The sequence below is a fragment of the Harmonia axyridis genome, chromosome 6 (assembly GCF_914767665.1).
Source record: "Harmonia axyridis chromosome 6, icHarAxyr1.1, whole genome shotgun sequence".
Taxonomy (NCBI): domain Eukaryota; kingdom Metazoa; phylum Arthropoda; class Insecta; order Coleoptera; family Coccinellidae; genus Harmonia; species Harmonia axyridis.
Window position 1 is genome coordinate 33025360 of NC_059506.1, and position 19377 is coordinate 33044736.

The window sequence follows — 19377 nt, forward strand, 5'->3', positions numbered from 1 at the left end:
GATAGATTTTGGTAGAAATATCTTTCCAAACTTGGCCAAAATGGTCAAGGATTTTTTATCAATGCCAGCATCTTCAGCTTCTGTTGAAAGACAATTTTCCAGAGCTGCTCATACAGTTACAAAAACCCGCAATAGGTTAGGCGACAAATCTATAAGATGCCTCATGTGTCCTAGATATTGGATGGAAAATTATGAAATCAAATAAAGCCTGAAGGTTTCTCAATATTAAGAAACTTCAATTTTTATTATTTTGTCATGATTTATAATGATTTAATGGATATTTTCGGTTCTTTTATACAATAAGTTTAATAAATAAGAGTTTTTTTGTGTGTTACCTTCTCATTTAATCATTTTTCTATTGATGTGACACAAGGTACAAAATAAAACTGCTAAAAATCAAGTAGCCTAAGATGATTCAAGTACTTGATAAATAAAACTTGACTTGAGATTGAAAAACTACTACTTGACTTGAAATCAAGCCAAGCCGTGAATCCCTAGCTGAAAGGGTACTTTGACGTCTAGGATCAAAATTGTTGAAACATAGATATCTATAACTATATCAAAAGTGAATGTATATCCATCTTCTATCAAATAACAAATAATTGAAGGAAAACATCAAAATTGAAACATAGGGTAACCATGTTTTTTGGAAACCTAATAATTCAGATAGTAATCGTATTCCTCAACTTATTCAACAAAATTTATTCAATTGATTATTTATCAACCATCGTATATTTTCAAAAGTTGAACACTTAAACCGATTATGAGTCACATACTCCATATTATAAATCTTAGGTATGTTAAACTGAAATTTTCTATCGCCAACAAAGAGCTCATACTCTGCTTGAAATGAAATATAACAAAATTATATAGAAGATTAAGCAACACCGTTTTATAATTTATAGCAGAATAATTACACGTAATAATCAAGCATTGAAGGATCATAATTTCTGCCCATTTCCTAGGTAATAAATAAGGTTAGCGTGTTCAAACTTCACTTGTTCGTAGAAGAGTTATCCTGTTAATTGTAACAGCACTAATTAATCACAGAGGTTGGTAGTCCTTTTTTTTTCTCTCGGTATCAAGTATGGATTAATAATTGGCACAGGTGCAATAATGCTATATTGGAAATCAATTCAGAAGATTATAAATCGGAATTTTATTCACAGGAAAACGTTTGGATTCAATTATTGAACAGTAAAACAAATTTTTTTTCCCATAAAAGCAATCACCAAACACTTTTATCGCAATTCAATCTTTCCGATATGATCTAGCATGATTCATCTGAATATATCCAATAATATGGTATGTTAAATCATGCAAAATGAGAAATATGGGATTTTATCTAACCTAACCTCACCCAACCTATAACATGCCACGAGATTATTCACTTCCAATCAAAACATAGATTTGCTACACTCAAATAAAATATTAATGCATTAAACCAGAAGGCTTTTGCTATTACTACAATAGTGAAATGAATATATAAATATCATCGCATTCTTTCGTTAAATTCTGCTGAAAAGGACGATTATCCCAATTTTTCCCTCTTTAATAGGTGAGGTTAGTCATAGAAAATTCGATAATCATTCTTCTTCTTCTCGACTAATCCTCAGCGGAAGACAAATCACCCAGGACGTCAGAGACGTCTTCGCCTACATAGACGAGGACACGTGCCCCCGTAACCCGAACAATTGACTATCACGCATAATGGTCACGTGATGGGGTACGTGTGAGCGCCTTCCAGGATTACCACGACTATTGTGAGCTCACGGAACCCTTTCCGATAGAGTTGTCACATAGACTAGGGTGAAAGGGATGTTATTTATGATTATTTCGTATTTATTATGAGTAAGGACGAAAGTTATCCTGCTCAAACAGGCCAGAGCCGTATCAGGGGAGGTTTCTCCATGATGCTGGATAAAAAAGAACTTTGCGCATATCACAAGAGGGTTTTTATAGTCATAGAAATAGGTTTGAGTTCACAGAATGTTATATAATATGGTAAACTATGTTTTTGAGTCTGTTTTATAGCTTCAGCAATAGGTTGAATTTCGGATTCGGAATTTTGATTGAAAATTTGGGCGGAGCCGGTCCTGTGCCGTACCGTTTTTATTAAGACCCTGACAGATGCGAGAAGTCATGGATTTTTGCCATTATATGTGCCTGTTTGCGTCATAATATAGATAAACGTGTATATTAGGGTTGTGTCATTATGGTTGGGCGGTAACCATTTGATTGATGTTTTTGTTGTTGATCTGGACCGATGTTAAATCTCTCCTAATGGTTCTTTCTTCGGCAAACATTAACAGAAGCGTGTAATGGTGGTGCACATGGTGTAGTCAACCCTGCGTTTTAATCTGATAGTTTCGATACTTAATTTTTTTTATTACATATTTCTAATTTTTCACCCTTGAAGAATTGAATGAACGAAGAATTTTTAGGCCTTTTCTAACTATGGATTCTTTGTTTAAAAAATTGCATCATTGAAATATTCCATGATTTTGATATAGCAAATGATGAAATTAATCTTTAGTTTTTATGACAAACTCTTTTTGTAATATTATATGAGAATGTTTAATTGATTGAATGATTTCGAACGAATCAAATAGTAATTGAAACTATTGCAACTAGTTCAACTATTCTAATTCTAAAATTATCTCTGAATTCATCATGAATAACTTATTTTAATTCTATAATTTGATACGTAAATAGACCTCCATCAATATCATAAGAAGTTAATACCTTATTTTCAAAAACACCCAAGTGTGGAAAATATTTATGTCAATATATTCTCGCTTTTATAGAAAGAAGAAGAAACAATAGGTGTCTTTTATATTCGGGATGTTATTTATGAAACCTATCTCAGATATTTTGAAGCATAATTCTAGGTCTCAGAGTAATAAACATAGAGAGAGCATATGTTATTTTCAGTAAGCAAATTTTGTCCCCAACATGAACCATCAAATTTGACATGGAGCGCGTGGAAATGAAAACGTATCAGTAATACTATATTTCGATCAATTTGCGAGATTTTTTTAAGAAGAACGCACTTTTCATGTCCCGTAGTGAATCAGCGTTTCATATTAACTCAAAATATCTTGAAATGAATATCTAAATATATCAAAAATTCAGAAAACAAACTTCAAGCGCGCCAAACAACGTGAAACAACCGATGACACTAGGAGGGCAAAAGTTGCTAAACCTTGGATTTCAGCAGGAAGATACAGAAAATAATAAATATTCTACTTATTATAAATTCGACAATTAGTAAGTTAGGTTAGGTTATAGAGACTTTGAACCTTTCAGGTTATGAATTTGTTCTAATTTGAACTGTAAGACTTCGATGTTGAAAGCTTGTGAAACATATAAACTTTCCAATACAGAATCTCTGAGATTTTTTTCTCATATTGAAAAAGCTTTATCAAAAATGACTATCAACTGATTCGAATTTTGTATTTCTAACATTATATCGAAGGATGACAGTGATTTTCCCGTCTTTTTTCGGTTAGAAACTCAGAATCTAAACTTCAACCCCTTCGAAAGTCGACCAATATGCATCAAATTATAGCATCCTGTTCAAAACAAAATCCCCTCATAGATTTATAACAATTATTGTGTCAAGTGAAGTCAATAGTTCGAGCAACCAGCTTGCATATGCCGGATATGGTCAACGTCATCCGGTCTACAAAAATCGGAATAATTACAAACTGGAGTGCGTGATTGTTTTGATGAACGAGAAATTTAACTAGATAATAAGTAGGGGCACGCGAGTAAGGTGACATTGGGAGGGAATCTAAGGTGTTTTCCGGTTTCCAGCCCATCTATTGGAAAATCAATACGAAAAAGGGGTTGAAATTGTCAGATTTAAATCTGAAAAAAGTATCTTTGGTGATGTCGAAAAAGGCAGCGTTGGGCATGGTCTGTACCCGGATGCGTGACCGCCACAAATGATGAACTTCTAAAATATTCGATGTAAATACTAAATAGGCAGATTTTCATGTACTGACCTGTTTCCCTGTCTGATTTTTCGTCCGCTGAGGTGGAATCTCCAAACATGTCTTGGAGGTTGAGAGGTTCTCTTGGTCCAAGGACCAGCTCTGTACCAGTTTGTATTTCCATGCATGTTTCATACCATAACTGAAAAAATATGATCTTGAAAATAAGAATTGAAGAAGTTCTGGTGAATTACTTGAAACCAACTAGCATTGAACAAGAAATAAAATTGGTTGGGAGGTGCTTTCATTGAGAACATGGAATAAGTCAAGTTACTTGACTTAACTTAACGCTAAACTCAACCTAACAGCTGAAGTAATTACGATGTTGTAAAAGAGTTTTTTTTCCATATGCATTTGAAGCAATTTTTAACCATGAAGCTATCAACATTATAATTTAGAAGTTAATGACAAAAAGCTAATAACAAATCCAGTATACAAAAATGTGGATTCTTCAGCTCTGTTATGAACATCTAGTAACATCTCATTTTGCTTTGAAAGAATATTGATTGAAATCTTATGTATTGAAAATGATTCTACTATATGTATTCAAACAAATTGCAACACAGTTGTTTTTCTTGGAAAACCTTTTGGAAAGATCTTCTCACTGGCCTAAAGACCTTCTTGCGTCCTTTTTAAACAATTTCATAAACTTCATTAGAAAACAAATAATTATTAACAATATTGCGTTCATTGTCACAAAAGATATCTAGAGCGTATAGAAATGATATTGTTTCTCATTTCTATCCATTTATCTCTCCTTACAAGTCAAGTCAAGTCAAGCTCAAGTGGCTTGAGCTTGACTTGAAATCAACTCAAATTCAAGTCAAGTGGAAGTTTTTCAATGTTAAGTCGAGTTCTTAATAAATAAATACTTGACATTGAAAAACTACTACTTGACTTGAACTTGACTTGATTTCAAGTCAAGCTCAAACTACTTGAGCTTGAGCTTGAGCCAAGTAGCTTGAATATCAAGCCAAGCCGTGAATCCCTAATCCAAATGAGATTCTAGACAAATTCTACCAATCCTTCATAATTTTTTTCCTCCGAATCGATAAAGCTAAAACACCTTTTTGACATATGAAACAAAGGCTATCTCGTTAAATGATCATCCATTATTTATTGCTCCGACGAGTATTCCATACGAAAACATTACTTATGAATTCTTTTTCGCCCGAGTGTGCCATGTCCAATCAATGAATAATAAAACGATTCACCAACATATTATACTTTTCATAAAAACACTTCACGGATATATCGTGTCATCAAAATCTCATTTCATGTATTCCAGACATACATAAATAATTACGTTGTTAACCTGGTCGCCGCGGATGTATACTTGTAAATAAGGGTGGGGCTACAAGGTCGGACTTGTGCGTTCATGCTCATAAAAGAAGATTTTTCGACTGTTGATGTTACAGATGAAAATGAGAGATTCCTTGGATAATTTAACAAAAAAAAGTTCAATAAACATGAGCCCGCAAATGCTCTGTTTTCGAAATACTAAGTTTTTTTACTGTTTTCTACTATTTCCACTATTTTGTGATGATTATAATATAGCAGTTTATCGAATCTTTATTTATCGTCGCCACAAATTTGGTTAATAAGTACCAAAACTTATAATCAATTTATTCATCACAGCTAACTAAGTGAATCTTTATAATAGTTTGGTTTTTCCTGAAGATTACTAGAGAATTGTTTGGAATTTTTTCCTCGAAAACGGTATCAGATACAACACAACTACAAGTAATCAAAAAGTGTAGTACTGGACCAAAGTTTTTCCCTACATTTTTCTAAACTACCAGTGGTCCCCCATAAAAAAAGTTTTGATAGAAAAAAGCGGACACTGTTCCAGAAGAAATATCACCCTGTAGAATTTAATTCAAAATTAGCATATCACATGATGGAATTTTTGAATTGCAATATCTCTGCCAAATTCAAGTTGAATTTATTATGAAGAGAAGGTGCTATGACGGGCTCATGTTAAAATAAACTTTTTCCCTGAAATGATCGAAGGAATCTGCAATTTTCATTTGTATCTTTCTTTAATAGTATTAGAGAATGAGCAATGTATCAGTACGAAGATAATAGAATGTCTGCATTTCTTGTGCTAATCTAATTATGCAATGAAATGAATGAAAAAGTCATAAACATATGTGAAACTGATTAAGACATTCACAGATGCAAAAAAAAGTAATTCATAATTGAAACGGAGTTGAAACCTAATCTGAATCATCTCAATTATGCGATACAAAGATCAAATGACTCCATATATCATCAAAATGTGTTTAAATAAATTTCATGCAATTATTCTGAGAAAAAATCTGACACCTTCGTTTCTGATATGAAAAAGAGTAAAGATATCCATTCGGATATCTCGCGAGAGAAGTCCGTCCCGTATGTCGACCTTTAGGTCATTAATCCCGCTGGGTCCTGTAGGTGGCGCCCCGTGCCGTACACGCAAGTCCTACAGCGATGCGTTAACAATTTTTCAAACTGTCTTCTGGACATTAATTACCAACTCCTGTGCAGCCTACGTGTATGTTTGTTCTTATGTATGAAAAAATTCAACGAGAAAAATATGTGGTGGATTGAGCGCTGTCTGGGGAATCGTGACAGTTGAAATATTTCCCGTCTGGTCAACTAAGGGGGCGGATGGTCAAGTTCAACCCTCTTGAGGTTAAATAAATGCTTGTGGTTGTATTCGTCACAATGTCGATTTTCGATTTTCATTCCTAAGTTTATTCATTTTTCTGTTATTTCCTTCAAGTTTTCAAATGTTGATTTTCACGCATCCAGCTAGATCCAAAATTTTTTTTAATTCTTAATTTAGTTCTTTAACAATTTAAACTTGAGTCTACATACAAATATTTTTATGAATGATACAAATTTCTTATTTGTATTCTATTCAACATATTTTCATATGGAACACTTTTAGCTATTCGATTTTCAATTTTTAAATTCTTGTTTCAATTCTACATCAGCTTCATTAGAATATCAAGTTATTTTCGGAATATTTCAAGCGAATTAAGTAGAATCCTCACCTGACCACTCTGAAGGTAGTATCTGACGTTGAAATTCGACCTGTCTGAAGAGTGACTGATCATTTTGAGCCAATTTTGATGCTCCAAGGAGCCATCTAGCCAGCCTCTTACGCCTGAACCAGCGACCACCTAAAAAAAACAACGAAACGTTTTCAAAAATATTTTTTTTTACAAGCATTCATAATTTCATAGTATGATCAAACAAACAAGAATGGAAAAAAACAGAAAGTTTCATTATCTATTGAAATTCATAACATCTACACTAAAAGAAGTAAAACTTGAATTTTAGTTGATAATTAAAATTCATTTCATTTTTTTTTTCAATTTTCTTGACAATTCCTCTACAAAAAATGCCACAAAAAAATTCACAGCTAACGTAGAAGACTTGAGCTTCCAATGAATGCCAACTTCCTAATTTCGAACCAAACTAATTGAATATTTCACGATCATACACCTCAACTCAAAGTCCCAAATCCTCCAGATCAACAACCCCAAAACCCCCATTTTTGCCTCATTATCTCATCTACGAAACTTCCCCAAATCAGCGAAATTTTTATCGAGCTCTCTTTATCGATAATAGGGCGTTTTCCTGCGCCTTTCAAGTCCTCTCCCAGGATGTATAATGACAGGATTAAGGATCAGGCCATTAGGGGTCGAGAGCTGCTGTTTCCTACAATTAGAGGGCACCTCCGGGTTCACCCCAGCCAAGACCGCACGCCCTTGTTTCAGCCCTAACGCGACCAAAACTTTAATTGTCGACACTCCAGACTATTTGGCTTCTATCCTTGGAAAAGCCGAGCTCGTCAGTGACAAAACACAGCTTCCGGAGGTGTTAGTCTGTGGGAAAATTGATTCTGCAAAAGGAAATAGGCGTTTTTATTTGCACGTGATTGGAGTACCACAAGGATCTATATTGGGCCCATTAATTTTCTTTATAACGGTGTATTTGGATATTATTTTGGTCTTGTTGAGATAATTTTGATTTTTGGATCTAGAATCGAATGCTACAACTAAAATCGATGAGTTTTATTTAAAAATAATGTATTGATTACACTTGTTGTTTGTACTTTTCAACCGTTTTATCGGATTGGTTCATAACTATTAATAGCTATCATTATCTACTTATGATATAATCTGCTACTGATGGATTTTGTTAAGAATTAACTGTAACTAAAAGTGAGGAGAATTGCTGGAAAAGATCAAAATGACTTAGATTAAACTCTTCGTTGTTGATAAAGCAAATCAACAATCACAAAATCCTCTACATAAGCTGAAGCATTAAAAATCCAATTAATCAAATTGTCTTCTTCGATAATCGAAGTCGAACTAAACTGTCTGAAAAATGTTTCCCAAAGTTCTGAGATAAGAAGAATGACCGCGAAGTCTCTGACTGATAAAAAGGTGGTGGTTTTATTTCCTGTGTATCTAGGCCCACAACCTGCGGTCTAAAAGGTTTATCAGTGGAACTTATGCATCATAACAGATACACAAGACACGAAATCCGATTGTGGTGTCCGTTTGTATCAATGGTCATATCGCAGGATGGAATGGTCTTAATTGTTTTCGTTTATTCGAACGGAAACTCTGGTCTTTTGGTAAATCCACGAATGTTCTATGAACTGATTGAATTATTTGTTTTTTGAGGTCTTTTAACGAGCTGAATCCGTTTAATGGTTTTGAGGGTATGGCCATATTTGAGGTTTTTGCCAGATATCAGGAAAATAAAGAGCTGATAGAATCGTAACTCAGAATAAAGGTGAAAAATAATAACACAAAGCTCAAATCACCTGAAAATTGTATCACTTTTTTGATAATTGATGAGAATACAAAAGCCAACAAAAATTTCTCCATAACACATCAAAAGACAAGTATCGAAAACTAAGTAACGTTGAAAGGGTTCAAAACTCAGAGTAATAAGCAAGTTTTGTCCACAACATGAACTATCAAATTTGACATGAAGCGCGCGGAAATGAAAACATATCTGTGATACGATAATTCTCTCAATTCGCGAGTTTCTCCACAAAGAATGTAATTCTTATGTCCCATAGTGAATCAACGTTTCATATAAACTGAAAATATATTGAAATAAATACCTAAATATATCAGAAATTCAGAAAACAAACTTCAATCGCGCCAAACGACGTTAAACAGCCTATGACACTATGAGAGCAAAAGTTGCTTAACCTTGGATTTCAGCAGGTAGATACAGAAAATAATAAATATTCTGCTTATTATAAATTCGACAATTAGAAAAAATATCGGATTCCAAATATTCAAATTTGTATATTCAATCGTAAATCAATCAAATAAATCAATATAATATAAATTCATAACGATATAGTAAATTTGTGGATTTGAAAATATATCACAATCCGACAACGTAATCTAACCATGTTGGGGACATGTAAAAATTGCGTATACTCCCTCTATCGATGTTTATAACTCTATAATTCAAAATTGAGATGGGTGATCGCCATTTCATACATTTTTTGCAGAACCCGCCTCTGCATATGATTTCATTCATTTAATTTCAACTACCGTAAAATTCATTATTCTTTGGGATGAGTATATTTTCAATCGACAAAAAAAGGGTAAAAAACAATTGGCTATTCTATGGTGGGACTGGGAAAAATAACCTCATTTTTCGATTAAATCCGTTTGTATCTGAACGTAGACCGTACGGTTGCACAATCAACATGTAACAACGCTCAAAATGCTCTTTTTCTGGGATCTAATGAAGTTAAATGGACATAACAAAAATATTATCACTTTCCACTTTGTATAATTGTACCGGGCAATGCTTTCTAGCCATATTTTACCGAGAAGTGGTTTTTGCTATGAGTTATTTAATTGAACACCTTAATTGACGTTTTGAGATAAGATAAATGCCCACGCCTTAGCTTAATTAAGTTCCTAGTTCTGCCAGGAGATTGTCCAAGAGTTCTAACTCCTTCTGCTGAAGGATTGTTTCGATTTTTGAGATTAAGAGTTTTAGGTACAGCACTAATTTAAACGAAAATGATGAAATGACGATGAAATCTCTACCATCAATTATCTAAGCTTATTGCCTCAGAATAGAATGGTTATTTTTCTATTTCAGTATCGTAATGAGTTCATTACAGTACTAAAAACAGTGTTGTAATGGACTCATTACAGAATTGTTTTCAGTTATATTTTTCGTTTTATGGTTGTCAACACTGACTCCCGATCCTATCAAATTTAAACACACGTCAATTGTAAATATAATTCAATTTGTATACAGTGAAATGATTTGCAACATTATTCGCAATTTCTCTCAATTCTGGTGGTGTTAAATCGATTTCGTCTGACATAATTCACGAATTTAATGCGTAGTTATAAATTATTTCAAATTCCAAACTTATGATTCAAATTCGAATCCAGTTATCTGTAAATTTTCGTAACAGTCACACCAACTGCCAAGATACAATACAAAAGTCACTAGGATGTATAATCTGAATTTTTTTAATTGAATTTCGACAATATTTCACAGATCTTGACTGAAATAGATAATAGTTATCTATAATACACGTGCAGAAGGCATTGATATTCTTCCACGAGTTCAAAATTCAAAAACGAGCCACAAAGTGGCGAGTTTTTGAATGAACGAGTGGTAGAATGAGCCTTCTGTACGAGTATTATACATTATTTTCTCTAATTCATTGCATTCTTATTGAAATCAATGAAATATTTCCATAAAAATCATTTAGTGATTTTCGCATCGATAAATATTGGTTGACAGATCTGATTTCTTTAAGGCAAATTATGAATTGATAGATAAAGGCGTGGCGGATAGTTCGAAGTAGCAACATATAATAATAAAATATAACCGTGAAAACCGTGCGTTTCTGATATATTCTCGCACGATTTTGTTCTACAAGATGTGGAAGAATAAACGGAATAACCACAGAATTAGAGAAAATAATGTCTAAAACTCGTTGCAGAAGCAATTCCAACACTCATACATTCGAAAACTCGCTCGTTTTAGAATTTCGCTGTCAATTCTGCAACTTGTTCAAGAAAATACTATTAAAACCTTTCAATTTAGTTCTTTTATGGTATGAAGCTCATCATTGAACACTTCCTTCTAATGTATTCCCTCAATACGAACCCTTAACATCGCTTTAACCCCCAAAAAAAAGCCATATCATCTCAAAAAGAGCGATCATCCCTGAAGATTGCGAGTGCTCGGAATCCGAAACGTCGATCTTCGATCTCCCGCCGTTAAAAATCCAACAAGCGTCCCCGGCGAGTTCACTCGAGCCTGACGACTACATAAAAATTGAATCAAACGGTGCTCCGTCGGTATTATCAATTATCACTTCCCCTGCAGAGAAACGTCACGACGTTATGCTTCGACGTGTCCTACCCCATTATTTATAGCACCCCGACGCTGCTAATATAGCCCAGCATCACGGTCGGAACCAATACTTTGCCGGCGATGAATTAAGAATGAGACCTTCGGTAGGAAGAAGAAGAAAAAAATTAATATGTGAAGTTTTTAGCGGGGTGGGTTGGATTGAGAATTAAGTGAGAGGGATGCGGGGTTGTGTAGGAGGGGAATTGGAGAATTTTTTACTGAATTCACAGGTTCAAATTCCGTTCGTCGAGATATATAACCTAAAAAGATGATTTCGATGAAAAAAACCTTAGATTGAACATGAACCTGAATTAAAGAGAAGTAATGAATAGATGTATTAAAAATATAACATAAAAGCAAAATCTGATTAAGTTGTGGAATAATAGTCTAATGGAAGAAAACAAAGAAGACAGAAATCGAAAAAGTCATGTATTAGATTAAAAAGAACTAAATCAACGAAATGGTTTGAAAAGAAATGAAGATAACATAATATAAGGATAAAAACTAATAAAGTTGCGAAAAAACAATTCAAAAGAGAGAGAGAGGAACAAAAATATCGAATTTTCGAAACAGAAAAGTTGGATTGGAACTTTTCGAAAAAATATGTTTTTACATCAAAAGAAATTCGTTATTTTTATGCAAATTTTCTCTCGAAAAATCTGGCCTTTTCCGATTAAGTATGCAGCTTATTCAACGCAATTAAATTTTCGTTACAAAATTTAATACAAATTGTTCATTATATCCAATCCAATCTAAATTAGAGATGACACTTGAAAAACACCTGAGTAGTTATGCTAAGTTAGAATCGAAAAGTCACTACAAGAGAAATTTGAACAGAACAATTTGTAAATCAAATATTGCTTTTGAATAATTGTGGAGAAACAGAGCTTTGTAATTAAGAATACAATTGAGATCATTTGGACATGTTGTACTTTTACTTTTTTTTTGTACATTTACATTTAAAACTTCAAACCGAATAAATACCCATTTTAAATAATACCGCTTTTGTCAAACCCTTCATACAAATCTAAAAAATCGAGTAATTTCAATCCACTTCAAACACGGAGTAACTGGAGCCCCCTACATTCAGAACGTCAAAGCTTGTATCTACTGCTATCTCACCTGTAAATATTGCGACAGGTATGGCTTGCTTCATTATCTCTATTTGGTTAGTTCAGGTCGAAAGAGGGAAGATGGCGCCATAAGGTAGAGAGGTATATATATAGGCAAGTTACAAAGAATTTCTGATTGTAGCATTGTCGACTTCAATTATGGGTAGCTTTGAATGCAAATAAAGAGATATTTTGATTGGGAATTCACAGTAAGTGTAAGACTCCATCACTATTTATAGGATGCTCAATCCGCACCAATGTCTGTTCATTCAACAAGAAGAAATTGAAATAACTTTTGAAAGACTTTTCAATGCAGTAAATGCTGAAAAAAGTCAAGGAACCAGATACTTATCATGTTTCTTAATAGTGAAAAACATTATTTAAACAAAAATCATAATTTTTGATAATTTATAACATTGATGCTGTAAGTATTCGAGAGAATAAATGATTAAAATCGAGCACAAATTTTCTCAGACTATGTTCAACGATTCTGCCAAAGTAACCATAAAAAATTCAGCATCCAAACTTTCGCATCTAATTTGGCGAAATCATTTTTTATGAAAAAAGGGAAGCATTCAAGCCAAAGATTGATGATTGTCCCTCAGGAATTTCTGGAGGTAGAGACGTACAACAAATTAGCCGAGACCCTTCCGGCTTTTTAACAATTTTCCCAAAGTTACACAAGTGCGCCCTCTGCTGGTGTCCTCGGGCGAAGTTGGCCATCGAGCGTGATGAACTTTCTTTTTATGTACCTTTTTTCAATATTTAATCGTGGAAAAGGAGCTGGCGGTCTGTCTGTCTCTCAGCTTCTGGTTAACTCACAGGAAAACCGGAAAAACTCTATTAATTATTTGTGGACGGATCGCAGATTCCGGAGTTTTCCTTTCAGGATTCAAGGAGGTGGAATTTACCGTCGCTTTCCACAGAAATTCAGTGCCGTATTGAGTCTCTGAAAAGATTTTTTTTCGATGTGAGAAAATTGTGTCAACATTTCATACCGGGTCGGTCATCCATCCAGATGATGACCTCGCTCGAAGCTGCTTAGCTTCTATATAATCTGTATTTTCTTTTATGCAAAAGGGCTAATTTAAGTAACAGTTGGAACGAGTCATTCAAGCTGTATAACATATAAATAAAATGAGCTTTTATTGTCAAATTTGCTTTGGATTTTCAATATAAATATTGCTTTCGCTGGAACATCGATCAATTTTGGCTGCATACGGTCCGGAAGGTCCTGAAAATCCCGGAGTATCCAATTCGTGGAAGAAAATCACGCAGGAAGAAGCGAAAAGAAGTCTAGCGATAAATTTGCAGCTGACTCATAAGCATCTTTGAACATTGATGAGTTATGGGCCGATATGTCAGCAGCAAATTGGGCCTTTCCTCTTAGACAATTTGTCTTATATTAAATAAAAATGTAATAGGAAAGAAATATGGATCATTAGGTACGTTGCTGCGCTAGTGAAACTTATGTGGAAATGATTGGAACCTCTTCTGGGGCATGAGTAGGGGTGGAAGATATTGAAAATCTGTGATGCTGAAAATTTCAGTTCAATCACAGAAAACACATAGGACAGATGGGAGTGTTCTGCCAATTAAATTATGGAGATGTAATCTGTATTAGTGTATTATCGAAAACTGAATTAAGAAGTTAATATGTATTTTCAATATACAATTTTATTTGTACTCGTTTGGTTTCTGTTATTTAATACTATCTAATTCTTTATGCCAACTTACCTATACAGGTGAAAATATAAATAAAATTTATTATTGAAAACAACTTTCAAACAAGATCAACCGTCTTGGTAACAGATAAAATGCAAAAAAGTAATTTTAGTGCTAATGAATAGGTAATCTCAATTTAATAAATGTTTGTTGTGTTTTTCTACAAAAAAACCATGAAATAGGTACTTACAAACTAATATTCCTTATGATGTTATATATGTGATGTCGTCAAGAAAATGAAACTGGGTGTACCCCAGGGATCAGTTCCGGCTTAAAAAGATTAGTTACAGCTGGTAATTCTTAAATGATATAACTACCGATTTTAATGCAATAAGTAATTTTTTTTTCAAGGATGATTGAAACAATTGAGAACAAATTTTCACAATGCTTTAATGCTTGCATATGTCTCATATGAAAAAAATTATTTCTGACATTTATCTAGGCAACAAGGTTTATCGGACTATGAGTAGAAAAAAAACATTGATTATTCATTGCATTAGTGCAATAATTGTTTGATTGCACTCCTCTATCGTCTTACTTCTGAATATTGCTAAAAAATAAAACTACATATTTGGTCTCATTTCCTGTGGGTTTGTATTACGTTTGAAATAATTCATATTTCGTTTTATATATTCATTTATAACATTCCAGAATAAGATACCACTGAAAAAATTACCTGAAAAAACATATTATTGTCAACTAGTGCAAATGTCGAAATGTGCACTCGAAAATTTCTTGTTAGGTCATATTTTGCACAGTATTTAATGATTCATTTTTAAACTGTAATATTCTGGTCGCCAATTGTAATATCTTGGCGAAACAAAGAAGACTATGGAATAGCAGAAAGGGACGATATAGAGAATACTCAGGATGCCTAACCTAATATTCATAGAATTTTTCTTCTTCTTTGTATTCACAATATGACAAAAACATAAGAATCTAGATCTTTGCTATATAAAACATTATGTTTTATACCACCTTTTCTCAATTTTTTATTACAAGCAATAAAATTTTCAGAAAAATTTTTTCTCCAATTTTTATTTCAGGTGTCAGATTTTATCACCGAAAAAGATAAATCAAAATCATCACCATCCGCACATCCCATATGGGATTTAATAACCCGAAGACGAATGCCTTTACGCACCCTTTTCACTTTTTCACGGCTCAATTCCAAGAATACAACACATCAATTCCCAACAAACAACCGTAATAAATCAAGCGCATCTTTTCATTCAGTTATCCCGACAATGGACCAGAGAAGACCCCGAAGAAGTAGAAAAGCATTCATAACCTATTTACGGGCCCATTTCGGCTACAGTCCAAAGGACATAGAGATGCTACCGTTCTACCTAACTATCGGTTCAGGATGTGACGGTACACCTTTTATTCACAGGTGTTTATTACCATCCTGAACGGCGGGATGAGAATGAGTGATCATAGGATGGTTGACACCTTCAGAAAAAGACCGCCCGCGGTTCTGTGAAGTGACGTTAACATGGTAAAGCTCTGTGGCGTGGGCTTAGACATGCTCTTCCAATTCCGTGATCTTTTGTCAAGTGAAGTCTTGGATATGTCGGATATTTTGGGATAAATTCGTTCTTTGTCAAAAAGCGAGATGTTGTCGCTTTTGGGGTTTAAATCGCCGCTTTGAAGAAGCTGCGCTGAATTTTGATCTTTTGGGATTTGAGTTTCGAATATACGCCTATGGTGAAAATCGTAAAGGATGAATTTTTTGGTGAAATTCGACAGATACCTGCATTCAGCAAAAGGTGGAGTTGAAAGTTGAGATATGTCTCTTGAATCCCGAACATGCCGCGCCAGTAGCGCCAATTTAGCTACAAAGGGAATTTGCACAATTTCTTTGATATTACTTCAGTATCGTAATGAGTTCATTATAGTACTGAACTCATTACAGCATTGTTTTCAGTTGTATTTTTCGTTTTGTGGTTGTCTACACTGACTTCCGATCTTATATCAACTTTCAACACACGTCAATAATTGTCAATATAATATAATTTGGTTATAGTGAAATGATTTGCAACATTATACGTATATTTCTTTCAATTCTGGTGCTGTGAAATCGATTTCGTCCTACATATCTAATTCACGAATTTAATGAGTATTTATAAATTATTTCAAAGTTCGAAAAGTACGATCCAAATTCAGCAATCTGTCAATTTTCGTAACAGTCACACCAACTGCCAAGATACAATACAAAAGTCACTAGAATGTTTAATCTGAATTTTTCTTCGAATTTCGACAATATTTCACAAAACTTGATTGAAATAGAGAAAATATCGTTTGATACTCGTTGCAGAAGGCTATTCCAATACTCATGCGTTAAAAAACTCGCTCCTTCGTCGCTTGTTTTCGGATTTTGCATTCGTGTTGGAATAGAAGCTCACTCCTAAATTGAAGGTACAAACAAAAATGACTGAAAAGTTCCATGAACATGGGCCCGCAAACGCTTCATTTTCGAGCTACTGGCAGTTGAATATTTTTTCTCGGACCATCTTCCCTTGACAAGATATTCATCTCAAATTTGGCTTGAATAATCCAATTTAAAGTTCTCATCATGTGACATGCTAATTTTGAATGCAAATCTACAGGTTAATTACTCTTCTCCTTTTTCTATCGGATACATCGTTTCCAAGAAAATAGAATCAAATAAGTCTTGCCTCAACATTGGAAAATATTGAGGTACAAAAAAACAGTTGTGAAATTCACCGTAGTAGCGCTAAGTTTCAGGCAAAACTGATTAATATTAACATAAAATCATTTTTGAAGAAGTAGTTAGAGTAAAAACTGCCATACAAAATGTTATTGATTTTAATGCAGAAGAAAATGAATAAAACGGTCATATCTTCAAGTAACTGCAGCTTCTTGCCAAATTTCAGTTAAATATCTCGAGGTGTGCAGATGCTATTAGAAAAAACATCCTATATATAGAAAACAAAAAGTTTTTGGGCTCATTTTAATAAGACATATCTATGTATGTATGATTCAGATATTCTGTGATAAAGCACCCCATATGAGTTATATTCAGTAAAATTGTATACGTTATTTCGTACGTCAACAAGATCTTGATGTGAAAAGTTCTTTCAAAGTAAAAAAAAACGAAGATTGGTCATTGTCACAAGCTTAATCCATTACAACCTTCACACCAGCAAAAAATAAAGCTTATCCAGTCGAATATATTCATGAAACCATCGTTACAACAAACGGATCCAGCCAATCTCATCAAAAATCACCCCTTAATCCATATTCCTACAAAAAAACAAAATTCGCACCCCATCAGTCAAACTATTCCGTAATACTGACAACTTCCCCTATATGCTATCGCAAAACTGCAACAAACACCCAAAACTCGAAAAGAGACACGAAAAAATCAATCAGTGTCTCCATTTGGGTCACTTTTGTTAGAAAAAGAGACCAGATGTATCACTTCAGCTGTCAATGGGCCAGTCGACCAATTGTGCACTCGGAGTTGGCGATGCTGGTTTTGTGTAGTGTACGGTTGATCAGCTGGATCGACACCTTAGAGAGGATGGCCTCATGTTGAGGAATCAATCAATAAGGGTGTAGAAGCAACAGAGGTGGAAGCGTTCATCTAGAAGTAACCCGATTACTTGATACCTTTCCACAATTGGCGGGGTTTTTGGTGTGAAAATGCAACCATTCAGGTAAACTGCCTGCTTTTTATGATTCTGCAACGAAGTGGGTAGGGTAGATTGAAAATTTTAATTAGGTAAATCTGCTTAGGTCTTCGCGTTTCCGGAGTTTAAGGAAGCAGAAGAAACTTCTCACAAATATGGTCTGAAGATTCATTTCCTTGTGAGGTCATGTTGTACTTGATTTTCACAGGATTTTAGGAAAATGGGTTATCAAAACTAAATCCAACTAATGCCAACGTTTCGCGGATATATTTCCACTTCTTCAGGGCTACAAGAGAGAAATTTACGAAGATTAAATAATGTACAATCATTTCTTCAGTTAACATTAAATTATCAATTTCTTAAACTGCTTCGAAACAAATTCTAAACACACATATACAATAAAAGATGACAAAAATATATTGATCTGAATACATATTAAAATTCATACATTCGATTTATTTTTTGATTTATCTCATTATGAAATATACTAAAACACTACCAATTAACTCGTAAAACCATAATCCATAATAACATAATTTAAAAAAAAAAAAAATCGAATCTATGGATTTTAATATGTATTCAGATCAATATATTTTTGTCATCTTTTATTGTATATGTGTGTTTAGAATTTGTTTCGAAGCAGTTTAAGAAATTGATAATTTAATTTTAACTGAAGAAATGATTGTACATTATTTAATCTTCGTAAATTTCTCTCTTGTAGCCCTGAAGAAGTGGAAATATATCCGCGAAACGTTGGCATTAGTTGGATTTAGTTTTGATAACCCACTTTCCTAAAATCCTGTGAAAATCAAGTACAATACTTCTCACAAATCTTTAGATCGGACCTCAGAGAAATGAACATAGATAGAGGAAGCGTATGTCATTTTCAGTAAACAAATTTTGTCCCCAACATGAACTATAAAATTTGACATGAAGCGCGCGGAAAAGAAAACATATCAGTGATACGATATTTCACTCAATTCGCGAGTTTCTCCTTAAGGAACGCACTTTTTATGTACCATAATGAACCAACGTTTCATATTAGCTCAAAATATATTGAAACGAATACCTAAATATATCAGAAATTCAAAAAAAAAACTCCAAGCTCGCCAAACGACGTGAAACAACCGATGACACTTGGAGAGCAAAAGTTGCCAAACCTTGGATTTCAGCAGGTAGATACAGAAAATAATGAATATTCTGCTTATTATAAATTCGACAATTAGGAAAAATATCGGATTCCCAATATTGAAATTAGCATCTTTAATCGGGAATCACCCAAATAAATATATTTCATTCAATATAATATAAATTCATAACGATATAGTAAACTTGTGGATTTGAAAATATATCACAATCCGACAACGTAAACTAACCATGTAGGGGACATAAAAAATTGCGTATACTTCCTCTGAATATGTTTATTACTCTATGTTTCGAACAACGCCACATTATAGGAAGAATCTT

The 19377-nt window shown here is 33.7% G+C and overlaps 1 protein-coding gene across 4 annotated transcripts in view; it reads right to left on the bottom strand.

Moving 5' to 3' along the window:
• Positions 1–19377, bottom strand: part of LOC123682261 (transcription factor hamlet-like) — a 131582-nt gene that overhangs the window by 17734 nt on the left and 94471 nt on the right. For all 4 annotated transcript variants that reach the window (XM_045620796.1, XM_045620797.1, XM_045620798.1 and 1 more), the window contains exons 3-4: positions 7040–7168; positions 4011–4140 (exon numbers count right to left, since the gene is read on the bottom strand). In XM_045620796.1, coding sequence (XP_045476752.1) covers positions 4011–4140; positions 7040–7168 — 259 coding nt within the window. The remainder of the gene's footprint in view (positions 1–4010; positions 4141–7039; positions 7169–19377) is intronic.